Below are 27,015 nucleotides of genomic sequence, written 5' to 3' on the forward strand. Positions count from 1 at the left end.
TTCTTCAAACATTTAAAGTGACAGTACAGAACACTTTTCAGTATCTGCACTGGGTTCTGTGGATGATATCCTCCATGTGTGAAAATATATGCCTGCTGTCCTCGGAGAATACCTGCTACAAGTAAGTATCTTCATTTTATATGTGTATGTGATGGCATATGTGTGAAATATGCTTTATAAAATTACCTTCCAAGTATCAAAAGCTCCAAATAAAAACAACCTTTTCAAATTTACAATTGGTTTTACCCTCTACTCAGCATCATATCCCCAAAATACTAAGCATATCTTGAAAACAAATCAATTATTTGCTTCCTTGTCCTTCTCTAGGTGGATGCTATGATTATGTCATTGTTCAGTACACAGGAGCATGGCCTTTTGCTTCAGGACAATTTTCCACGAGCTCCTACTCATCAAGCTCTTCTGGGCATTGAAGTACCCTATTACTACTTCACAAAGAAGGTGAGCAGTGTTATCTCATAAGTATGATAGTACAATCTTCCATTCCTACTTTAAAGCAAAGAGCTTCTATTTCTCTGTTAACAAGTATGATACAATCAGGCAATGAATTACATCACTATACAATTCCAAAATAGAACAGCTTTCACAGAGCTGAACATGCACAGCCCTTTCTTCAGCCCTAGTCTCCTCGGTTTATTATTTTTTTTTTCCACTCTGCCATACACAAAAACAAGCACTATATTATTTAAGGAATGTTTTCTCTCTCCATTGGACTTCCAACATTGTTGTATTTATTGATTTTTTTTGTTGCTTTTCTAAAAAAAATTTGTTTTGTTTATTATTTTATTTTAAACTAAACTAAACTAAACCTTAAGTTTGTATACCGCATCATCTCCACAGATGTAGAGCTCGGCACGGTTTACAGGAATTGGTATAGAAAGGAACTACAAAGAAAGTAGAAGGACTAAGAAGAGAAGTTTAGAGGGACTTAGTATATCGATGAGGGGGAGGTCATTGCATTTTGGAGAAAAGCCAAGTTTTCAAATGTTTTCGGAAGAGTTACAGCCGAAGCGGGGTAGTAAAACTGTTCCAGAGTTCGGTGATCCTGAAGAAGAGGGAAGTTCCTCATTTTTCTGCATGGGATATGCCTTTTAAAGAGGGGAAGGAAAGTTTGAATTTTTGAGTGGATCTTGTGGTGTTGGGATTAGAGAAGTTCCAAGATAGTGGAAAAAGGGGAGGCAGGATACTGTGTAGAGACTTGAAGGTTAGGCAGGCGCATTTGTAGTGAACCCTAAGGATTACTGGGAGCCAGTGAAGCTTAGACAGAAGCGGGGAGACATGGTCAAATTTGCTTTTTGTGAAGATTAGTTTAGCCGCAGTTTTTCTGGATCCGCTGGGGTCTATGAAGGCTTTTCTTTGTCAGGCTTAAGTAGATGGAGTTACAGTAATCCAGCCTGGAAAGAATGATGGATTGTACGAGGACAGCAAAGTGATGTTGATGGAAGCAGGATCTCACTTTCCTTAACATGTGAAGATTGAAAAAGCATTTTTTTACTAAGGAATTAAGGTGGTCATTGAAGGACAGTGTGGAGACAATGATGATGCCAAGAACTTTGCATGAGTGTTCAAGCTGCAATGTGGTGCCAGAGGACAGTGGGATGTGGGTGGGTAGCTGATCTAATTTGGGGCCGAGCCAAAGTAGTTTTGTTTTGGTCTCGTTTAGTTTCATTTGTACGGTGAGGGCCCAGGATTGGAGGTTCGATATACATGAGGAGATGTTCTCAGAGAGATTGGTGAGGTTAGAGTCGGTCTCGAGGAGGACAAGGATGTCATCGGCATAAGTGTAAAGTGTTTCCAAGGGGGACAGTTGTAGGAGTTTCAGGGAGGACATATAAACATTGAAGAGAATCGGAGATAGAGGTGAACCCTGAGGAATTCCACAAATCGGTTTCCATGGGAGGGATGAGGAGCCATTCATGTTAATGAAGTAGGAGCGGGAACGTAAGAATTTTGAGAACCAATCTAATACTGTTAAGTTTATGCCAATTTCAGAAAGTTGGAGGATTAGTATATCATGATGAACCATGTCGAAGGCTGCAGAAAGGTCGAATTGAAGAACAGCAAACTTATTGCGAGAGTGAAGATGTTGGACCTTTGAGATTAATGAGGCCAATAGGGATTCGGTGCTGAAGTTGGGTCTGAAGTCATGTTGGTAGGGTAGGAGAATGGAGAATCTTTCAAGATAGGATGAAAGTTGGGTAGATATGATGGACTCCAGCAACTTGGTCAGGAGAGGAATATTTGCTATTGAGCAATAACTGGATGATATGGTGGGGTCTAGATCAGCTTTTTTCAGTAGTGGGGACAGGGCAATGTGTCCCATTTCTACAGAGAATAGGCCTGAAAGTAAGGCAGAGTTTATAAGTTTGGTGAGATATGAGATGGCTTGTGTGGGAATATTCTCGTATAGGTAGGAGGGGAAAGGATCCAAGGTACAGTTGCAGGATTTCAACTTGAGACAGAGTTTGGCGACCTGGGAATCAGATACGAGCTTGAAGGCGGTCCAGGATCTGTTGGCTGGAATATAGTTGGCGACGGTTAGAGTGGGGTTGGAGTCGGTGGATACCAGTGAGTTGTAAGAGGGTGCTTTTGGGAACGAGCATCGTAAGGTAGTGACTTTTTCATTGAAGAATTTTGCTAGATCTTCTGCAGATGGAGAGGAGGGGAGTGTGGTGGTGCTATGTTTGGAGGATATGGAGCGCCAGATGTTGAACAAAGTATTACTTGATTGTTGGACCTGGAGATTTTGTTACCGTAGTAATTCTTCCTTGCTTTTTTTAGTTCAGTATTGTATAATTTGATATTAATCCTCCAGGATTGTCTGTCTGTGGGGGATTTAGATTTTTTCCATTTGCGTTCCAATATTCGACATTTCTGCTTCAGTTCTCTGTGGTATGGAAGATACCAAGGGGCCTTGCGGGAGTAGGAGACAGTTTTAGTGGATAGTGATGCGAGGGAGTGGTAGGTGGTCTCAGAGAGGGTGATCCAATTGGATTCAGGGTTTGGAGGGTTAGGAGTGGTGGGAATTAGGTTGAGGAATTTGGTCCAGAACAGTTCACTAGCAATTTTTTTTCCGAAGGTAATGGAGTTTGAGGAACGAGGTGGGGACCCAAGGGGAGACATGACAATGGGGAGGCAAAAAGCCCCTAGGAAGTGGTCAGACCAAGGGACATGACCCCAACGAGGGTTATCGACCGAAGTTTTGTAATCTGTGAGGTCGAGGAAGCTGATGATGTCTAGCGTGTTCCCCTTTTTATGGGTTGGAGAGCGTGCCGGTGGGGGGAAGCCTAAAGAAGTGAGGAAGTTAATGAAATCAGTTGCATCCTTGTTGGTGGTATTGTTTAGATGGAGATTAATGTCACCAATGATTAGTAATCTATGAAATTTGAGGAAGGCGTTTGTGATGGTCTCGAGAATGGGTTCAGAGGATTTGTTCCAGGGGGACGGTGGACGATATACTAGTAGGATACCCAGTGGGTGAGGATGGAGTTCGTCGTTGACAGAGACTAGCATATATTCTAGAGAGGCATGGCTGCCCTTTTCGAGAAGCTGAACATCAAGGAATGTTTTGTGGAGGAGTGCCAAGCCACCTCCTTTTCGGTTAATTCTGGGGGAGAAGAGGCCTTGGTAACCATGAGAACAGAGCTCGTTTTGTGTAAATATGTTGTCTTTTGCAATCCATGATTCTGTGATGAAAAGGAATCCAGGTTCAAGATCTTCAAGTAGGTCCTTCAAAATTTGGGTTTTGTTGCATGCAGATCTGGTATTGCAATAAAGTGATGGGACTGGGTTGAGCGAGTCAAAGGCAAGGTTGGGAAGGTTGGCAGGGGGAATGGGCTTTAAGGAGGCATGATTAGTTCTTTGTGGGGTTTTTTTAAAGTATGATTTCTGGTGCACAGTAGCGTGGGGATGTTGATGCTAGGGCAAATAGTATTGACATTTATGGAATCGGGTAAGTTGGGAGAGGGGGGTTTCAGGCTGAGGGTGATATTGGAGGATGTGCAGAGAAGGAGAAGAAGAATCCACGGGTGTGGCTTCATGTTGGGGTTGGGGAGGCCTATTGAGGGGCTAGGAGGCAGGAATAGAGGAAAATCTTGGCAATTGGGTAAGGACTAGAGCAATTAAGAAGAATCTGGTGGACCTTAGCAATTGGGCAGAGCATAAACAATTAGATAGAATCTATTGAATCCTAGAGATTGGGCAGAACTTAAGCAATTAGATATGTTTGGCAATTGGTCAGAACTAGATCAATTAGTTAGAATCTGGTGAATCCATAGCAATTGGATAGAGCTTAATACAATTAAATAAAATCTGGTGAGCTTAAGCAAATGGGTAGAACTTAAACAGTTGAAAGAATCAAGTGATCCTTAGCAGAATATAAGCAATAAAATAAAAGCATTTAGCAATTGGGCAGAACTTAGACGAATTAAACGAATTGAGCGAATTGGGCAGAACTTAAACAAATTAAAACTAAACAAGTTAAACTTAAACAAATTGTGCAGGATTTAGTCTGTGTAACATACTGCAGACAATATCAAGGATCCAGCCATTTCATCAGTGTAGCAGAAAAATCCAGAATTTCAAAACCAACTCCAGATATAATAACATACCCTCTCCTTTACTAACATGTAGCATGGGTTTTAGCACCGGTAGCGGCAGTAACTGCTCCGACGCTCATAGAATTTGTATGAATGGAGGAGCAGTTATCGCCACTGCTGGTGCAAAAACCCATGCTATGCGAAAGTAAAGGAGAGGGATAGTCCATCCAGTGTGCCCATGAAGGCAACCAGAGCTGCACCTGCCACATTATGCAGGTTACACTCCTTCATGATTTTGATATTGGCATCCTCACCATCCTGATTGGCACTGTTCCCTCTAAGCTGAGTGGGAATCCTCCACCTATAGTCCTGTCACTGGGGGGGATAGGGGGATGTTTTACCATCACATTTTCAATAGCCTTTCCCTAGTGATGGGCCATTTGGCCTTATCTGCCTCATGTTTCTATGTTTATCCCAGGACAAGCAGGCAGCATATTCTCACAGGCAGCATATTCTCACATGTGGATGATGTCACTGACGGAGTCCCGGTACAGACACTTTAAAAGTGCATCGCCACTTTAAGATCTTAGAAAGTTCCCGATAGCCTACACCACGCATGCACGAGTGCCTTCCTGCCCGACGTAGGCACGCGGTCCATCAGTTTCTTAATTTCCGTGGAGCTAAGTCACATTTCAACGGCCATTGATTTTTTTCAGCCTTCCCGCTCTCGCGGTTTAGTAACTTTTTCAGTCTATTTTCTCTTTCTTCCCTTTCTTATTTTTTCCGTTAATTTAAAAAAATCTATTTTTTCTTTCTTTTCACTGTCTGCGGGTTTTGGCCCAGCGGGGCCATTTCACCACCTCAGCCATCAAATTCAATTTGGCTGAGTCAGTGTTCCCGTCCATGTCACACCTGCTGACGGAATTCAAAAAGAGCAGTCACTGTGCTTGGCCCATTTCGGTTACAGACCAACACAGCTGGTGCCTGCAGTGTCTCGGGCCCGAGCACCGTGTCGAGAAGTGTAAAAGCTGCTCTACCTTACAGAAAAAAACCATCAGAAATTGTCTTTTACAGTAGCAAAAGCTCTATGATGTCAGCATGGAAGGGGAGAAAACATCGACACCAACCGCCTCATCATCTAAACTGACACCTAAAATGTCGACCTCGGCAGAGGCACCGGTACTGACTCCAGTGTCGCACTACACCATCCTGTTAGGTAAGCCAGCTAAGAAGCCTTCCCCTTCACCCTCTGTGATGCAGGTCAAAGCTGCATTAAGTCATGCCAACCTCGCAAAAGTCCTAAACGCACATGGTTCCAATATCGGTGAGTGCTTGTACATTGGCATCCTCCTCACCAGACGGTAGTTATGTACCTGCGATACTGGCTAAAAGCCTGTGTTACCGGTGCTTTCCTTGAAGCAAAAAATTGATACCTTGCTTCGAGAGAAACTAAGGGAGCATTTTCAAATGTTGGTACCGACACAATTTCTTCCGCTGTCGACACCAACTGCTCCGTTGCAGGTCCAGTCTGAGCATACATATGTCATGACACAGACCACAGACTCCACCGATGCGATGTAAAGACACTACACGCCATTCCAGGTTTTCAACAAGAGTGTCGAAGCATCAGTCATCTCAGCACCAGTCCTCATCTTCCCAGTCATCCAGGGATGTAGCACCTGTAAAATCTGGAAAGGTCTCTTGTAAGAGTAAGCATTCCGAGACCCGACACCAGACTGGCACCGACACCAACATTGTTCTCCATCAATGTTACAGGACTCGGATTTGTTGGTAGATTCTGTCCCTGCGTCGCCATCCACCACCGAGGCTGAAGACTCTTCTGAACCAGATTCTCCACACCAATGTCCAACCAGAGCTTCTTCTCCCACAGGCAAGATTTCTTTTTCAAAATTCATCCATCAAATGGGGAGGGATCTCTCTATTCCATTGGAGGTTAACTAAGTACAGCAAGGAATTTTTAGAAACCTTGGACTATAACCAGCCTCCCAGAAAGATGCTCAAATTGCCCTTACATGGCATCTTAAGGGAGACTTTTTTATAAAAATCTTGAGACTCCTCTTTCTATTCCAGTGGGACCAAAGAAACTAGAGTCTCTTTATAAAGTAGTTGCTTTACCGGAATTTGATAAACCACAACTTTCTCATGAATCCCTAGTGGTAGAGTCCACTTTAAAGAAGTCTTCTACAGCAAGTGTGTATGCTTCTGTTTCTCCTGGAAGAGAGGGAAGAACCATGGATAAGTTTGGTAGGAGGATATACCAAAACTCCATGCTTGCAAACAGGCCAGGAAACTAAAATTTTTATTTCTTCTGCTATCTAAAATATCGTGTTAAGCAGTTTTCTGCTTACCAAAAATACATACTTGCCCACAAGGAGAAGGGGGTTCCAAAAGCTTGTCTCCTTTGTTCTCCAGTTGTGAAAGTATATAGTACGCTCAATATATGTACCTTTGAGCTTACATCCTGAGCGGTGGCCATGTGATGACTAGCCTGGTTGCAAGTTTCAGACATGAATGTCAATCATCAAGATCATCTTGCCAACACCCATGTCTCAGTGATGTGCTCTTCAGACCTTCTCCAGATACAGCTACACAAAAGCTCTCTACTCACAAAACCTGCTATGATGCTTTGGTCAAACCAAAGAAGAAACCAACTCATCCTAGACCTTTCAAGCCTGCTTCTTCATATCAACGCAGGTTTTCTGCCAAGGTTTCTGCTCCTGTCCATCCACCACAGAAGCAGAAACAACAATCACGTCAGCCTAAGACCCAACCGGCTGCTCAACCTAAATCATCCCAGTCTTTTTGACGTGTTCCTGCAGAGCATAGCCACAGTTCCTCTGCTACAACCTCTTCCTCAGCTAATAGGAGGGTGGCTTCAGTACTTCATCCATCGTTGGGAGCTCATCACCTCTGACCTCTGGATATTACACATCATTCAGGAAGGTTATTCTCTTCACTTCACCACCCTCCCTCCAGATCATCCTCCAAGAGAGTCTGTTTCCAACCCTATGCAGTCGTCTCTCCTTCTCCAGGAAGTTCAATCCCTACTTCTCCTCAATGCCATTGAGGTTCCTCTCAATCAGCAACATCAGGAATTTTACCCCTGCTATTTCTTAGTCCCAAAGAAGACAGGAGGACTTCCCTCAATTCTGGATCTCAGAGCTCTGAACAAGTTTCTGGTCAGAGAAAAATTTTGCATGCTTTCTCTAGCCACTCTCTTTCCCTTCTTGGCTCAAAATGACTGGCTCGCAAGGAAGTCTATACTCATATAACAATTCACCTGGCTTCCAGGAAATGTCTCTTTTTTTTCAAGTGAATTATTGTCATTACCAATACAAGGTCCTTCCGTTTGACCTGGCATCCTCTCCACGAAGTGCCTGATTGTAGTTGCGGCAGCTTTGCGGTCTCATGGTCTCCAAATCTTCCCCTATCTGGATGATTGGCTGATCAAAGATCACTCATCTCAGGCTGTTACTCTGGCAATGAATTGCACCATCTCATTCCTTCAAGCCCTAGGCTTTGAGATCAGTTTCCCCAAATCGAACCTTCATCCATCTCAATGTCTGCAGTTCATTGGGGCCATTCTAGACACAACTATCATGAGGGTGTTTCTTCCTCCAGATCGTCAAAATGTTCTCCTTCACCTGAGTCAGCGGATGTTCCTCCTAAGCACAATCTCAGCGAGGCACATGATGGTTCTCCTAGACCACATGGCCTCCACAGTCCATGTTACGCCTCTTGCCAGACTCCATCTTTGCACTGCTCAATAGGTCCTTGCTTCTCAGTGGTATCAAGCGACAGATCATCTCTCAGCATATTTCTGTAACCTCATCTCTTCGACAGTCACTTCACTGGTGGATGATCTCCTCCAATCTTTCCAGAGGTCTCCTTTTCCACTTGCCTCCTCATCAAAAGGTGATCACGATAGATGTGTCCCCTTATGCCCAGTGGGCACACCTGGAGGGTCTTCAGATTCTAGGTCATTAGTCTACCAGGAAGCGCAGGTTTCACATCAATCTGCTGGAGCTCAGAGCGATATATTATGCACTCAAAGCTTTCTAACATCTTCTGAGCGCTCAAGTCCTCCTCCTTCACACAGACTATCAAGTAACAATGTACTGCATAAACAAACAAGGAGGAACAGGATTTCTCCTTCTTTGCCAAGAAGCTCAGCGAATCTGGCTTTGGGTGACTGCTCGCAGCAGCTTTCTAAAAGCTGTCTACATTCAGGAGGAGAGGAATTTCTTGGCAGACAACCTCAGGAGAATTCAAAAAAAGATGTCCAAAAGGTATCATAAACTGGCACTTGGACATCTTATTAGTCAGATGTCCAAATGGGCATTTTCAAAATTGACTTTTTAGACGTATTTCTGGTTGTTTTGTCCCCAGTGCATCTAAATCTTAAGAGGGCATGTTACAGTACATATTTGTCTGTATGACAGCTGCAGATTCTGTGGCCAGTCTTAATAGAGCTGCTAGCAGGTCTCTAGAGTAACCTGTTGGGCAATGCAGTAGACTGCAGAGAAAGGGGACCCAGGCCCATATAGCACCCTAACTACTACACTTGTTGTGGAAAGTGTGAGCCAACCAAAAATTCAATACTGCCATTTCCTGTGCAAACAGAACATGATCCCTTATAGAAGGGTTGTCAACCCACTCATGAGAGTTGTTTGCAGAGAATGTTTCTCCTCAGTTCCTTCTCCTTGTAATTTCCTGGCAGTTCCCCCTCTCCTCAGTTTTAACTCTGCAAGCGAGGTGGGAGAGTATCTTCTCATCTACTCTGCTTTAGATGTGTTATTTTTGAGTTTTAAATCCAATCTTTTCTTAAGAGGCTTCCCAGTAGTTCTGGAACAGCTGTGCCTGGGAAGGATTCAGACGTTTGGGTGCCCAAAGTGAGACTAGCCCTATCAGCGTAGGTCATTGTTCAGCAGGAACTTGTCTAACTTTGTCTTGAATCCTGGAGAGTGTTTTCTCCTATGACAGACTCCGGAAGAGCATTCCAGTTTTCTACCATTCTCTGAGTGAAGAAGAACTTCCTTACATTTGTACGGAATCTATCCCCTTTCAACTTTAGAGAGTGCCTTCTCATTCTCCCTACCTTGGAGAGGGTGAACAACCTGTCCTTATCTATTAATCTATCCCCTTCAGTACCTTGAATGTTTCGATCATGTTCCCTCTCAATCTCCTCTGTTCGAGGGAGAAGAGGCACAGTTTCTCTAATCTTTCGCTGTACGGCAGCTCCTCCAATCCCTTAACCATCTTAGTCACTCTTCTCTGGATCCTTTCGAGTAGTACCGTGTCTTTCTTCATGTATGGCGACCAGTGCTGTACGCAGTACAGGTGAGGGTGCACCATGGCCCGGTACAATGGCATGATAACCTTCTCCAATCTGTTCGTGAGGAGTTCAGACGCTGGAGTGCATGCTGTTTTGACCCTGTAACTGGCCATGAGGCTTGGGGGTAGTCAGCTGCATCCCCCCACCAAAGAATCGTAATGGAGTGTGTGTAGTCTGGGGTCTCAGGTTTCTTAACCTGAATCAGAGGTAGCCTGAAGAGACAAGCCACTGGAGACCATTCTTGCTTGTCGGAGGCAGAAGTCCTTCTTCATGTTCCAGCTGCAGTGAAAGCTGTTGCAGGCATAGTACATGGTAGTTCTTTGAATATACTCTAATACTGTCTATGGGAGACATTGGAGTGGTCTAGAATTTGGCTTTTTTGAGGGTTCCTAGGACTGTTTTAGAATTTTCTGACTTTTATTTTAGTTCTTCTGGGCTGGTTTTTTTAGCACCAAAATGCTGCCATGAATGGCCATCTTGGATTTCCCGATTGTGTTTTAAAAGCCTCTCTCTGTCTCCAAACACTTCAATTTTGCTTATAATTGAGTTTAATGGACTTCTCGGGTGATTCAACCCCTATATCATTCCAGATTGGTGCTGAATGGCTGCCTGAGGAGGGTCTTTGTACTTCATGCCACGGGACACATGGGAGGGGGGGAGCCATGGGTTTAACCCCCTTTGGCTCTTCCACACATCCTGACTCAAAAAAGGCTTGAGTTCTGACTCATTAAACCCTGTTGGAGCCCTCTCTACTTCTCTTGGCATCACCAGCGAAGTGAAAGCGTGTGGATATCTGAGACCTGGAAAGGATTGGTGATGCAGACTGAACCATCCTCCAAAAAAAGTTTCCTTTCAGCTCCCATCAGAAGACCTTCCTTTACTTCAAATTGTTTTAACATTGCTGACACAGAATGAGTGCTTTTTTCTCCATCCCAATCTATGTTCATTAGCACTCACAGCATGGTATCTTTCTCCCACTGACTAGATGCTTTTGCGCTCTCTGCATCAGTTTTGGTGATCATTGAAGCTTCTAAGAAGCCTTCCACACAGCGTTGCTATTATTTCAAGTGGACTTACTTCACAGTCTGGTGTAATATCTACTTGCTAGAACCAATCACTTGTCTTCTCCCATCAGTCCTGGACTATCTTCTCCACCTTTCCATCTCTGGTTCTAACACCTTTCCAACTCTGGTTCCAGCACTGAGTTCATCTCAGTGCTACTAGTGCTTTTCATACACCATTGGATAAAAAGCCATTGTCTGTACATCCTTTGGTTTCAAGATTCACCTCTCAAACCTCCTCCTGTGACTTGGGATCTTAGTATTATACCTTCTATTTTGATGAAGCCTCCATTGGAACTACTCTTGACCTCATCTCTCAAGCATCTCACTTGGAAAGTAGTATTCCTAATATATCTCTTATGTGTGTACACCAAGTAAGTGAACTTCAGGAGCTTGTGTCAGATCTACATTCTACCACGATAGGGTCATTCTTTGCACTCATCCAATTTCCTCTCGAAGGTTGTCTCAGAATTTCATCTAAATCAGTCTATAGTTCTCCCTGTCTTCTGTCCAAGACCATATTCTCACCCTGGTGAGGCAGCTCTTGTTTATTACTCATATCAAATCAAACCTCACAGATCTTCCACTCAGCTGCTCCCATCTTTTGATCTAAACTTTCTTCCGCCAGACTCATGTTCGTCAATAACCCTCTTCTCAGAGGCATGATCCTGGCAGCTAGAGAGTACCACATATGAGAATATGCTTGTTTGTCCTCAGATAATGTACGATTTGTGAGTCACTCTATGCTTAAATAGGTTCAAGGCGACGTACAATTCAAGTAATTGAAAAAAGATGGAAGAAATGGGTGAGAGGAGATATAGCAAAGGGGAGGAGAGAGGGGTGAGGTCCTCTACAGAGAAGTATTGAGGAATTATTCGCAGTACAATTTACATTGGAGGGGAGCAAATCCTGAAAGCTAGAACAAGCTACTGATTGTCAACGGAATGAATTGCGCTGAAGAGGAGAGTCTTTAGTTTCATTCGAAATTTGAGATAACATGGTTCCATTTTGATGGTTGTTGGGAGTCTGTTCCAGGTCTTTGCGCCGATGTAGGTGATAAGTGTGCTAAATATGCACTTGTATTTTATTCCTTTAGGAGATGGGAGGATCAGAAGAAGATTCTTGATGTTTCTGGCTGAATTAGCCAAAGAATTGATGATGAGGTTTATGAGAGATTCAGCTGAGCTTGCATAAAGGATGTGATACATTATGCATGATATTTTGAATTTAATGCACACTGAAGATTAGGCATATTGCCGTGTTTTGAATCAGTTGTAGTTTGTGGATAAGGGTAGCGTATATACCTGCATAAAGGGAGTTACAATAGTCCAGTTGAGACAGTACTAACGAAGTGAGTCAGTATTGCGAAGTGATGACTGTGGAAGAATGGACTAATCAGTTGGAGTTGCCTCATGCTATAGAAGGTTTTTCTTCGTATGTTGGAGATCTGGCGTTCAAAGAAGAGGGTTGAGTCCAATATAACCCTGAGTATTTTGGAGGTTTTGTTGATTTCTAGTTTGATTCCTGCGGGCAGGGTGATAGCTGTGGGATTGTGTGCTGGGAGCTGTGAAACCACAGTGCTTTTGTTTTTTCTGTGTTCAGTTTTAGCTTTTTTAGAGTATCCCATGTTTATATCTTGTCTATGCTGTTGGCAATTCTCGGGGGATGTTATTGGAGTCGTGCTCTATTGAGATGAGGAGGAGTATGTCATCTGCATATGATAATAGGCTCTTATTGTTTTTGAAGGTAATATTGCCTAGGGAGCTCATGAATAGGTTGTAGAGTATGGGGGAGAAGGAGGAACCTTAGGGAACACCACAGAATGCCTGTAAGCTTTGTGAGAGTTCTTCATCTTTCCAGACAAAGTCGCTCCTATTCTCTACGAAATCTTTGAACCAGTTGTATACTGTGCCGACTATGCCTATTTCATTGAGTATATTTAGGCATAGTTGGTGATTGACTGAGTCAAATGCTGCAGAAATGTTAAATTGAAGAAGGATGGTTGATGTCCTTTGCTTAGTGTTTCCTTGATTTTGGTACTTAAGGTTAGTAGAAGAAGTTCTGTTGTGGGCAAAATCTGAACTGATTATGATGGAGGCAAAAGTGTTTTTCGATATAGGTTGAGAGCTGTATACTTACACGTGTTTCTAAAAGTTTGGTGAGTTTAGGGATGCCAGCTATAGGCTGTAATTTGTAGGATTTGTTAGGTCAGCCTTGGGTTTGTGGCCTTGGGTATAGGGGTGAGAGCAACCTGACCCATTTGGGATGGGAGTTGGCCATGGTAATGTAATGTAATGTAATTTTATTTCTTATATATCGCTAATCCGTTAGGTTCGAAGCGGTTTACAGAAAATATACATTAAGGATACAATAAAAATAAGATAAGTAAAAATAGGTACTTAGAAATACCCTTACTGTCCCGAAGGCTCACAATCTAACTAAAGTACCTGAAAAACAATTAGTAAATGGTAGAGAAGTAAAATAAAAAACAGAGATAAAAATAAGATAAGAAACATCCTAACAAGAATACATAGATCTTTTTAAGGCCACACTTTTAAAGCAAAATGTACATCTCAAACAATAATATATTGGATAAACTAAAATTAAATTATGATGTTTTAAAGTTAAATAAGATATAGAATGTAAAAAGAAAAAAATGAACTTTGGAAGTAAGGAAAAGGTAAAGAGAGAGAATGTGAATAGAATGAAAAACCGTTAAACAATGGAATTCTAAGAAATTTAAAATGAATAAATAAAACAAATAAGTAGAAAAAAAAAAAAGATATAATATGCACGATGGTATAAGAGTCAGGAAGGACTTAGTTTCACTTCAGTCAAATCACCAATGTAACCCTCCCTAGCGCAATTAGCCGTTTCAGCTGGGGAACCACCATCATCGACCTCTGCGCTCCAGCCATATGTCACCTTCTTCGGTGCAATGGGAAACATCTCTCGATCTTCGGATTACCGGCCATTACACTTAACAGCTCATAGTTCCTGCCGACTCCATTCCTCCACTCCTTGGTCCGGATTATGTAATTTTCTGCCAGCCCTCGCACTTGATGACATCGCCTTCACAACACCACTCCCATGTTGGTGGTGGGATATCGGACGAGGCGAGACTCCAGGCACTATGAAAAATTATTCTCCGGACCTCCCATCCTGCCGATGTCGCTCTGCTAGGAGGAAATCTGGAGCTGCATCCTTGCCGGCAGTTGGAGTTTACGCTGAGCACCTTAAACATGGCGCTTCCGGTCTCGATAGCTGCCGCCTCTCGACGATTCATCCACCCTCCATCGACTTCGGCAACGCTCCCCTCTTGATTCTCCCCCATTAGCCTCACTTGCCATGGGTCAGCCACCAGACACAGCTCAGGGTCGACGAGGTGCAAGGAATATCAGGTAAGAAAGAGGCCTTTCGAACTGATAGACCAAATACAACGGTCAAATCAGAAACCATCAGATCAAATTTCGCAGGTGGAATCCCAAAACCAATATAATAAATCTAATAAGATTAATAAAAATTGATCAGATAAAAAATAAACAACTAAATAAAACAAACAAAAAACAGTAGAAGACCAAAAAAAAAAGAGAAATAAAAGAGAAAAGGGAGACAGTGCAAATGATGACCTAATCGGCCGCCATCTTGTTAGAATCTGGTTTGGTAAATCATTCAGAAAAAGAGTGAGCCAGTCAATGATATGATTTGGGCTGTTTGCTAATAACCAGCCGGGGCATTTATCAAGAGTGCTGCTGTGGCAGGAGAGTTTCTTTAAGAGTTTTTCTGTGTCGGAATTTTCTAGTGATAGAAATGTGCTCCAGATTGGTCAGCAGCATAAGGTTCAGAATTTTTCTGTGGCGGTGAGTGAACTGGGGTAGTTGAGATAGGAACAATTTCAACCTCATGCTATATGGTCTTTATTTTATTGAGGAAATGGATAACAAGGGTTTGGGCAATAGGTTGAGAGATCTTTTCAGGCAGACCTAAATCAGGGGGAGCAGTCATGGTGCGTAGTAAGCAAAATAGTTTTTTGATATTGAAGTTTTCATTTTCAATTTCTTGGGCATATTGGACTTTTTTGGCCTCAGCGATGTTGTATTTGTATTTGTTGATTGCAGCCCTCCATGCAGTTTTGTGTTCAGGTAATTTACTTTTATATCATTTCCTCTCAAGTTGCTCACTTGTAGTAGGTGTTATTCAAGGATAGCAAGTAGATATTCTCACAACCTTTCCACCTTCCCGAGTTGGCTTCTTAGCTTTGTTACTGAATCTATGGTCCTGTGAACTGACGTTGGGTGGAAAGGTGGTCTTAAAGTTGTAAAGTGACAGTACACTTTTTGACTGTCTGTGCCGGGTTCTGTGGATGATGTCACCCACATGTGAGCCATCCTCACCAAATATATAATGAATAATAGAAAACCAAAAAGGCAAAAGATCAAAAAAATCAAAGCTATAACAGCGGTGTAGAAATCACAAGACAGTTCTATTATTATATGTATAAGATATCAGAATGGGGGAGCAGTTACCTGACCTGGAGGATAGCAGTGAGGAGACTCGTTGGTGGTCCCAGTTTCCAGCAACAGCGGCTTCTTTCCCTGTCAGCTAACGCCGACAGGCATCCATAGAGACGGACCCCTGACGTCACTGGGTCCGTCTCCAACATCGTAAAAAGCAGCCGCTGCCGCGGTCAAGTTGGGAGCAGTTACCTGACCTGGAGAATAGCAGTGAGGAGACTCGTTGGTGGTCCCAGTTTCCAGCAACAGCGGCTTCTTTCCCTGTCAGCTAACGCCGACAGGCATCCATAGAGACGGACCCCTGACGTCACTGGGTCCGTCTCCAACATCGTAAAAAGCAGCTGCTGCTGCGGTTGCGGCCGCAGGGCGTGGCCGAAGGGGCACGCAAGGCCCCTTGGGAGCCCCTTGGAGCCACAAGGAGTCCGGGAGTCAACTTGCTGGTAACTTCAAAACTTGTTGGTAAATATTATTTGCTTCTATGAGTGGCGCATGTTTGTTTGAACATGGGGAAAAGAAAAATTAAACAAAAAAGTTCAACACCAGTGGTATCTGGCCCCATGGACAGACATTTAACATTATCTGAAAATCCACTTGTTGTACCACCAAATATAGATTCCTCTCTGTCAGGAGAGTCAATAAGTCCCCTTGAACGGACTCCTCCCCTTCACCCAGTATCTAGTGATAGTAGGAATATAAACCCTACTATATCCAATGGTCAAGTGGTTTCCTCTACCCATATAAGTAAATTAGTTTACACTGAAATACCTAAACCATTGAATTTTTCTGGTGGAGTGGAGGAAAATCCATTAACAGAGGAAACACAGGATATTTCCTTAAAAGACTTATGGTTAGCAATATCTAGAGTGGAAGGGTTTCTCAGGATAACGATGAAACAAATGGGGGATTTTTCTCAGACAGTTTCTTCTAAATTAGAGAACGTGGACTCAAATTTAAGTTGTTTGGATAAATGACTAAATATTATAGAAACTCAATGTAATAATTTACAAGCGGTCTCGGTATCTGCTATTAAAGATTCCACAGTGATACACTCTAAAATTGAATCTATGGAGAATATGAATAGAGTAAAAAATCTCCGCTTAGTCAATTTTCCAGTAACTCACTTATTGTCACCTGAAATTTTATTAAGGAAGTTTTTTAAAGAAGTACTGGGAATGGCTAATGCGGAGAAATTTCCAATAAATAATTACTATTATATTCCTCCTAAAAAAATTGAATCTGCCCAGGAAGTGGACCATCTGGCCACACCAGAGGTAAATTTGACTGAATTTTTGGAAGACACTCAGGATGTGACCCAGAGTCGGTCCACCCTGGTGATAACATGCATGAGCGAGATGGATAAGATGTTATTAATGAAACTTTACTTTAAAAATAGGCTAATGAAATTTTGTGGAGATTTAGTTAGGATTTTCCCGGATGTCTCTAGAACCACTCAATTGAGAAGGAAAGAATTTCTGAAATTGAAAGATAGAGTTTTGGCCCTAGAGGCATCTTTTTACCTTAAATTTCCTTGTAAATGTTTGATTAAGTTGCAAGATATTGAGTATGCCTTTTGGGATCCTATACAACTACAACAATTTTTAGTAGTAAGAGAACAGAAATGAATTTGTTTCATCCAGCTGAGAATAAGAGGAGTAAATAAATTAATATCCCATTTAGTAAGGAAAGATTCAAGATTGTTAGTATGAACCGATAATTATTGTCCTTTAGTTTTCCTGATTTTATTTGATTAGAAATAGTAACATGTTCTCCCCATTAATGTGGGCTTGAAAGGAATTATGTATGTATGATTTGATTATCTATTGTTTCTGTGTGATTTCCTTTTTTCCTTTGAAATTATTGGATATTGTAATGTATTTAAAATTATAAATAAAAAAAAAAAAAAAAGATATCAGAATGACCCCTGGAGTCAACTAACTCTTTAGGTCAGGTAATTCCTCATTCATCCCTTATCTTTGGAAAAAATTTTTAAATAGTTTTGTAAATATTTTTTTAAATAGTTAAATAACTTAGCTTTTAAGTATGAAGCAGTCTCATTGTATATTTATATCTCCAGCATTGAGGCTTGGAGAGATGCTTCAGCATTCAATTAACGCTCCCCTGGCCAACGCGTTTCGCCACACTTTATCAAGGCTGGGGGCACTAAAGGAAAGCAAAAACAAAACAAGATTAAAAACCTTTTTGAATCTCAAATAGTACAAAAATTAAACCGAGTCATACCTGCATCGATTTTCCTAGCTGTATACTAAGCCGTCGGCATCCAGTAAAGATGGCCGCGGCGTACTTACACCCGCTGAAATATCCCCCACTCCTGATGTCACATCCGGGAGCCCAAAACGTCAACTTGGTAGGAATCCCTATTACAGATCAAATGACAAAGAACCACAAAGTAATTAGGGGTTAGAGCGTTAAAATTTGAATATTAAAGATCTACTTGGGCTAGCTAGTCAGAGGTTTCATTAAGTCCCTCCGGGTTCATAGTTTTTAACAAAAACATCCAGCGAAGAACTTTTAAGTTTAGATTTCTTTCAATGTTACCACCCTCCCACCCTACTTTGACGATATCCAACACTCTCCATTTACGATCATCTATGACCACAAAGTTTCCAGTGTCGTACCAAAGGGAAAGCTTCATTTTTAGTATGGACTCGGGAATTATGTTCAGTTAGCCGTGTTTTAATAGATCTTAAAGTACGTCCTACGTATAACTTTGGACATGGGCACTGAATAACATATATAACCCTGCTAGAGTTACAATTAGTTATAGCTCTTGAACGATAAGTAACTCCTGTGATAGGGTGAATCCATATTTCCCCAGATAGGGTGAAGGGGCACCATTGGCAATTCCCACAGGGTAGATGACAACCTATCACCCTGGGGGTGGGGCCCCTCAAGATGTTGTGATTAGCGTATTCCCCAATATTCTTCTTTCTTTTGTAGGAGAAAATAGGGCGATCTTCCAAGGTGGGGTTGGCTAATCTTGCAATGTGCCAATGTTTAGCATCAATTTGAGTGATCTTCTGAGCCAAGGTGGAGTGTTGCTGAATGAAAGCAAACCCCTCATTGGGGTCTGAAGACTTCTTCTGCTCCAGTAAGAGCCAATCCCGGTGAGCATACTTGGCCCTGATGTACGCTTTTTTTACTACTTCATAAGGGTACCCTCATTGGTAAAACCTCTTCTTCATGAATTTAGCTTGAATTCGAAATTCATCCAAAGAGTGGCAAATTCTCCGCAAATGCAGAAATTGACTGATAGGCAGATTTCGTCTGAGGGTAATCGGATGGAAGCTATGAAAACGAAGTAGGCTGTTACGGTCCGTCTCCTTTCGATATATGGTTGTCACAAACCTATCATGATCCTTGATGATTCTGATATCGAGAAAAGCAATTTCTCGCTGGGAAGTAGTCGCAGTAAATTGAATATTAATATCAAGTTGATTTAAACTTTCCACAAACAAGTGCAGATCACTCTCCGTTGACGACCAAATACAAAATATGTCGTCCAGATATCTTTTCCAGAAAACCATATATCGGAACAAAGGCATTGGATAAATCCGCTCCTCCTCCATAGCTGCCATGAATAACGTTGCTAGAGACGATGCCAAAGAGGCTCCCATCACGATCCCATGGCATTGCAGGTAAAAATTTTCATGAAACCAAAAGTAGCTTTGAGTAAGAACTAACGTAGCCATCTGCATCAATATCTCAGATGACATGTGAGGTCATAACGTTTGCTTAGTAAAAATTTTTTGAAGCAGATTAAGAGCTTGGTTCACTGGGATCATGGTGTATAGGGCCGTGACATCAAACGTGACCAGCAACCAGTGGGCCTGCACACCCCTCACTTCGGCTAACAGCCGTAACATATGTGTGGTGTCCTTTATGTAAGATTGTACAGTGTGGAGTTCCTGTTGAAGAAAAATATCTAAGAATTTTGATAAAGGCTCCAAGGGAGAATACCTCATAGATACTATTGAACGCCCTGGGGGGTTCAAGCTGTCTTTATGTATCTTCGGAAGAAAGTAAATTTTAGGGGTGACATACCACTTAGGATTAAGAAACATAGCTTCCTGAGTAGTGATCATTTTGGCTTTGTAAGCTTTCGATATTAAAATGGATATAGCTGATTTCAGATCAGATACAGGATCATCCCTCAATTTCAAATAAAACTGAATATTATTCAGTTGTCGATAGGCTTCGCGTAGATACTTCTCTCTAGATAGAACCACAATCGCGCCTCCTTTATCTGCCCTAGTTATAACTAAGGAGATGTTCTCTTGGAGGTCAAGTAGCGCTCGCCATTCTTCATGAGACAAATTGTGTTCTATAGGTCACTGTTGATGTTGACATTCCATCTCTTCAATGTCCATAAGGACTAAATCCATAAAGGTCATTAAATAAGGGTGAAGTGGCGTTACAGGGCACCAGTCCGATTTGTTAGCAATCAGCGTACCATCATTTTTAGGGGGATGATCCAGAAAAAACATCTTCAGATGTAACTTCCGCAGTAAACTGAAAAAAGCAAGACGTGTTTCAAAAGCATCATAATGTGTAGCTGGGACAAATCCTAGGCCTAATTTTAAAACATCTTCTTGGGCCTTAGATAAACATGTGGAGGATAAATTTATTATGGGGAATTGCTCCGTTGTTGAGATCGAATCTGCGGACCTGAGGCTTAACCCGGTTGATTCTGAAATCCAATTCTTCTTGTCCTCGGGTTTTTTGTCTGCCGCGTTGCCACTCTTTGGATGAATTTCGAATTCAAGCTAAATTCATGAAGAAGAGGTTTTACCAACGAGGGTACCCTTATGAAGTAGTAAAAAAAGCATACATCAGGGCCAAGTATGCTCACCGGGATTGGCTCTTACTGGAGCAGAAGAAGTCTTCAGACCCCAATGAGGGGTTTGCTTTCATTCAGCAACACTCCACCATGGCTCAGAAGATCACTCAAATTGTTGCTAAACATTGGCACATTGCAAGATTAGCCAACCCCACCTTGGAAGATCGCCCTATTTTCTCCTATAAAAGAAAGAAGAATATTGGGGAATATGCTAATCACAACATCTTGAGGGGCCCCATAGGTTGTCATCTACCCTGTGGGAATTGCCAATGGTGCCCCTTCACCCTATCTGGGGAAATATGGATTCACCCTATCACAGGTGTTACTTATCGTTCAAGAGCTATAACTAATTGTAACTCTAGCAGGGTTATATATGTTATTCAGTGCCCATGTCCAAAGTTATACGTAGGACGTACTTTAAGATCTATTAAAACACGGCTAACTGAACATAATTCCTGAGTCCATACTAAAAATGAAGCTTTCCCTTTGGTACGACACTGGAAACTTTGTGGTCATACCTTAGATGATCTTAAATGGAGAGTGTTGGATATCGTCAAAGTAGGGTGGGAGGATGGTAACACTGAAAAAAATCTAAACTTAAAAGAACTTCGCTGGATGTTTTTGTTAAAAACTATGAACCCGGAGGGACTTAATGAAACCTCTGGCTGGCTAGCCCAAGTAGATCTTTAATATTCAAATTTTAACACTCTAACCCCTAATTACTTTGTGGTTCTTTGTCATTTGATCTGTAATGGGGATTCTTACCAAGCTGACGTTTCGGGCTCCCGGATGTGACGTCAGGAGTGGAGGATATTTCAGCGGGTGTAAGTACGCCGCGGCCATCTTTACTGGATGCCGACGGCTTAGTATACAGCTAGGAAAATCGATGCAGGTATGACTCGGTTTAATTTTTGTACTATTTGAGATTCAAAAAGGTTTTTAATCTTATTTTGTTTTTGCTTTCCTTTAGTGCCCCCAGCCTTGATAAAGTGTGGCGAAACGCGTTGGCCAGGGGAGCGTTAATTGAACGCTGAAGCATCTCTCTGAGCCTCAATGCTGGAGATTTAAATATACAATGAGACTGCTTCATACTTAAAAGCTAAGTTATTTAACTATTTAAAAATATATTTATAAAACTATTTAAATTTTTTTTTCCAAAGATAAGGGATGAATGAGGAATTACCTGACCTAAGGAGTTAGTTGACTCCAGGGGTTGTTCTGATATCCTATAAATATATATAAAACAATAGAACTGTCTTGTTTATCTCTACACCGCTGTTATAGCTTTGATTTTTTGACCCATATGTGAGAACATCTGCCTGTTTTCCTTGGATAACACCTGCTACACATGAGTAACTATGCTATATATATATATATATATATATATATATATATATATACACACACACACACACACACACATGTATAAAAATTCATTTAACCATCTTAAAAATAAATGGTTGCAAGATTTGAATTGGGTGCTATTTCCATTCTGTTGTTTAAGTGGGGCTGAAAATTTTACAGCTGTCATGTAGACATATTTTGATTAGTAGTTATGGATCGCTACACAAATAAATAATGCATTATTATTGTGAAAAATTATTACAAATGTGGGGAAAGTTATGCTGAAACATTTTGAAAATTGAAGGCAATTTTGGGTCGACAAAATGTACCAAATCAGGCCCCAAAGATCGTGCAATCGAACATTGTGCATCTTTTTTCTTTGGGGTTTTGTGAAGTCTCATTTCTATGCCAACAAACCAAGAACAATTCATAAGATGAAGGAGAAGATCTGACATGCCATTGCAGAAATTGAGCTGCAATTATGCAAAAATGTTATAGAAATTTTGTCAAAAGAGCAAGAGTGCTAGCAGAGTCATGGGGGACATTTGTCATATATCGTGTTCACACTTAATCATAATGTGCGTACTTTATACTAAAATTAAAATATCAGAACCTTTTGAATAAATTATGCCTTTTATTAAAAAATTAAATTTTGCGCTCTTATTGGGACACCCTTTATATAAAAGACGAATGAATCATGAGATAGAATATACAAACTTATGTGAATCAGTGTGTTGACAGAAAAAATAATCACAAAAAATGTGACATGATTGATAAGTACATCATTTTAATAAATGTTAATAGAGAACTCATAAATTTACTGCCTCCTCTAGAAGTGTGTTTTTCCTATCTTTGTACAGAAATGAGGTGACTACCTATAATCATGCAGATGTGGGAGCCCCCACACATTCTCAGATCATTTTTGTAAGCTCTTAAACTTTCTTTACACTTCTCTGAGCTGGAGTTTGTTGAATAATGTTGCTTATATGTGAGGACTAGTAGCCAACTGTTATGGAGAGTTCTATTACAGGTAAGCAACACTTTTAAAAAACCCAAAGCATTTAAAATTGGCTTCATTTTATTTGTGCATTTAATAATTTTGTTGGATAAATAAAACACAAATATGACCCTAAAAAGCCTCATAGGACTGATGAACCTTATTTTGAGAGAAGCACAACTTGACACTCATTTTATTTTCCAGTCTGGAGAAGAAAAAGAAGTTACTGTAGATGTAGAATCCCCTAAAACACCCCAAATGGTGGCAAAGAGACCCCTTAGGGATTTCATTGGACTAGAAGAGTGTGATAAGACCACTCGAGAAGCCATGCTGAACTTCAGTTTTTTCCTTACTATTGGGGACATGGATGAAGCCTTCAAATCTATAAAGCTCATCAAAAGGTGAGATAGGAAACTTTTCTCCACTTATTGCTTACTTATTGCTTACAACTTGGTTTATAAGCTTGGACTTCATTGTGATTATGTATCCTTTCTGGGCTAATTGTATCTTTCTGTGATTTACTAAAATGATTACCATTTTGTGCTCACATACTCATTCTTTGTTCCAAACCAGATTCATAATTTGATAAAACATAATTGCTAGCAAGCTGGAGGGGGAAGATCCTTTGGAACTCTGGCATAGCAGATTACAGTTTTATTGTACAACCAAGCTGTTATCTATTGGGGGTTTTTAGAGGTCTTTTTTTTTTTAGAAATTTAAGTCAATGATACTCATCAAGCATAAGATGCAAAATATACATTGTGTAAAACAAATCGCTTCACAAACATAAAGACCCAGACAGGAACTTCAGATTTTTAGAAAGATGCATATAAATCCCCCACTTGCTCCTCAGACTACCCCCCCCCATCCATCCTTCTCCACCAGACTATGCAATAAAACAAATGAGCAATGAATGTCCATACATTCTATGAACAATGAGTAAGAAAGAGTTCTCATATACACTCCCATTTAACCAGAGTCATAAGAACATAAGAATTGCCGCTGCTGGGTCAGACCAGTGATCCATCCTGCCCAGCAGTCTGCTCACATGACGGCCCCCAGGTCAAAGACTAGTGCTCTAAATGAGTCCAGCCTCACCTGCATATGTCCCAGTTTAGCAGAAACTTGTCCAGCTTAGTCTTGAAACTCTGGAGGATGTTTTCCTCTACAACAGACTCTGAAAGAGCGTTCCAGCTCTCCACCACTCTGGGTGAAGAACAACTTCCTTACATTTGTAAGGAATCTATCCCCTTTCAACTTTAGAGAGTCATCTTATGTTGTTCCATGATCCTTTCCATATCAGCTATAAACCAAAGTTTAGTAGTCCACTCATAAGCAGGTGGACCAGTCTCTGATTTCCAGGCAGTGAGTCATTCTACATTAAGATGATATTGAATAAGATGTTGCTTAATGCTTTTGAAGATTGATGAGCTCTGTCTTATGTGTGTGTATTCATCTCTTTATAGACAGATGGATATAATGAATGTCTCTGTGTGTGTGTGTGTGTGTGTGTGTATTTATGTGTATATGTATAAGTTGCTCAATTAATGTGAATTAGTTTGATATACAGGCAGTCCTTGGATGTCCTAGGTTTATGCTCCCTCCCTTCGTCCATTCTTTGTTTGAAGTTTCCTTCCTTATTTCCATGTCCCAACGCTCCCCTCTTCCTCCCTTCCATGTCCCAACATGCTCATTGTCCTCCTTCTCACTTGCCTCCTCCTTTGGCCAGCTCCCTCCTTCCTGTACTTCTTTTCTCAAAGCTGCAGCCGCAGTTCCTTCACACGGCCTGCAGCTGACTCGGAAGCCTTCCCTTACTGTCCCAGTGCGCCTCTCATCCTCCTTCTCACTTGCCTTCCTCCCGCAGGTGTTACCTTCTCTTGCTGATTCCCTCTTCCCTTCCGTACTACTCTTCTCAAAGCCACTTCAGGTCCTGTATGCGGCCTGCAGCTGATCTGGAAGCCTTCTCAGCAAAAAGGTGTGGCAAGCTGCAAACTGTGTGAGCACATCTCAAAGGATTCTGCAGTCATTCATATAGGAAAAACATTCTACATAAAGGGATTCTTCACATGTTCATCTTCTAATGTCGTGTATACAAGGGACATTCAACAATTTATCTACCGGAATATCAAAGAAAGCAAGCAAGCATGTTGTAACAAATCTGTGCATGTTGTAACATGTCTCAAATATGCTCATGTACAGTTGGGGTTCAGTGTGAGTCTAATATTCCAAGAGAAAATGTCAGGAGAATCCTTGTGCAAATCAAGTAATAAACTGCTAGATTTGGAGCACCGTTCAGGTTTTCACAAAAGAAGGGAAAAAGCTAAAGGAGATCCATGAATGCATGACTGCATTTTATGGTGAGTCTGCCCATCATTCTACAAAGTAAAATTTTGGAGCAAGCAGTTTAAGTGGGTTAGAGAGTCCATTGAATATGACCCTCACACTGGATGGCCTGTAGAAGCAACTTCCACAGAAATGTGCAAGAAAGTGAATGATTTATTTTTGTCAGACAGACGAATTAAGGTTTCCCAGATAGCTGAAGAAATGGGCATCTCAGCAGGTACAGTTTGGAAAATAATTCATGAAAAGTTGGACACATCCAAGGTTAGTGCAAGATGGATTCCAAAAATACTGATGCCATGTCAAAAGGTCATGAGGCTCCAGTGCTGTCAGGAGACCTTGGAGATGCTCCGTGAAGAACAAGTGAATTATTTTCGTTTGGTGACAAGAAATTAGACTTGGGTTTATCACAGAGATCCTGAGTCCAAAATGGAGTCAATGCAATGGAAGCACACCACAAAGAAGTTCTGCAGGCATGACAATTGTCATGACAATTGTCTTCTGGGATGATGGACTTTGGCATTTAGAGTTCATGCCACACAAGACAGCCATAACCGGAAAGAGTTACACCAACACAATGAACACTTTGGAGAAAAGTTGTGGAAAACTTGCAGCAGGCGTGCTGCTTCTTCACGACAATGTGCTGATGCATATGCCACAACAATTGTGGAAAGAAGAGGAAATGAGAGCCTGCATAGTTAAAAGGTGAAGTGAAAGAGGCTATTAGAGCCAAAAAATACACCCTTTAAAGAATGGAAAAAGAATCTGAATAAAGAAAATAAGAAGAAACACAAGCACTGGCAAGTTAGATGCAAAGTACTGATAAAGACAACTAAGAAAGAATTTGCAAAAGAGGCAAAAACTCATAACAACTTTTTTAGGTACATCAGAAGCAGAAAACCTGTGAGGGAATCTGTGGGACCATTGGATAATCAAGGAGCAAAAGGGGCGCTCAGGGAGGATAAGGCCATAGCGGAGAGACTGAATGAATTCTTTGCTTCAGTCTTTATGGAAGAAGATGTAAAAATCTACGTGAACCAGAAATGGTTTTCAAGGGTGATGATGTGGAGGAACTGAAAGAAATCTCAGTGAATCTGGAAGATGTACTAAGCCAAATCTGCAAGTTAAAAAGTTATAAATCGCCTGGACCAGATGGTATACATCCCAAGGTACTAAAAGAACGCAAACATGAAAGTACTGACCTGCTGTTAGTGATCTGTAACCTGTCGCTAAAATCGTCTGTAGTACCTGGATTGGAGGGTGGCGAATGTTATGCCGATTTTTAAAAAGGGCTCCAGGGGAATTCCATAAAATTACAGAATGGTAAGCCTCACCTCAGGCAAAATGGCGGAAACAATTATAAAAAAACAAAATTGTGACACACGTAGACAAACATGATTTAATGAGATGGAGTCGGCATGGGTTCAGCCGAGGGAGATCATGCCTTACCAATTTGCTTGACTTCTTTGAAAGTGTGAATAAACATGTGGATAAAGGTGAGCCAGTTGATGTAGTGTATCTAGATTTTCAGAAAGCTTTTGATAAAGTTCCTCACGAGAGGCTCCTGAGAAAATTAGAGTCATGGGATAGGTGGCAAAGTTCAGTTGTGGATTAGGAATTGGATAGAAAATAGAGGGTACGGTTAAATGGTCATTTTTCTCAATGGAAGAGAGTAAACTGGTGTGCCACAGGGGTCTTTACTGAGACTGGTGCTATTTAACTTATTTATAAATGATCTGGAAATTGGAACGATGAGTGAGGTGATTAAATTTGCAGATGACACGAAACTGTTCAAAGTTGTTAAAACATAAGTGGATTATGAAAAATTGCAGGCAGACCTTAGGAAATTGGAAGACTGGGCGTCCAAGTGGCAGATGAAATTGAATGTGTACAAATGCAAAGTAATACACATTGGGAAGTATAACACGAATCACAGTTACCGGATGCTAGGGTCCACCTTGGAGGTGTCATCATAGACAATACGATGAA

At 41.3% G+C, this 27,015-nt stretch overlaps 1 protein-coding gene across 3 annotated transcripts in view; it reads left to right on the forward strand.

The window, feature by feature from the left end:
• Window positions 1-27,015, forward strand: part of IFT140 (intraflagellar transport 140) — a 478,284-nt gene that overhangs the window by 242,598 nt on the left and 208,671 nt on the right. For all 3 annotated transcript variants that reach the window (XM_033914590.1, XM_033914591.1, XM_033914593.1), the window contains exons 17-18: window positions 328-459; window positions 22,891-23,087. In XM_033914590.1, the coding sequence (XP_033770481.1) occupies window positions 328-459; window positions 22,891-23,087 (329 nt within the window). The remainder of the gene's footprint in view (window positions 1-327; window positions 460-22,890; window positions 23,088-27,015) is intronic.

Source organism: Geotrypetes seraphini, chromosome 11, assembly GCF_902459505.1.
Source record: "Geotrypetes seraphini chromosome 11, aGeoSer1.1, whole genome shotgun sequence".
NCBI lineage: Eukaryota > Metazoa > Chordata > Amphibia > Gymnophiona > Dermophiidae > Geotrypetes > Geotrypetes seraphini.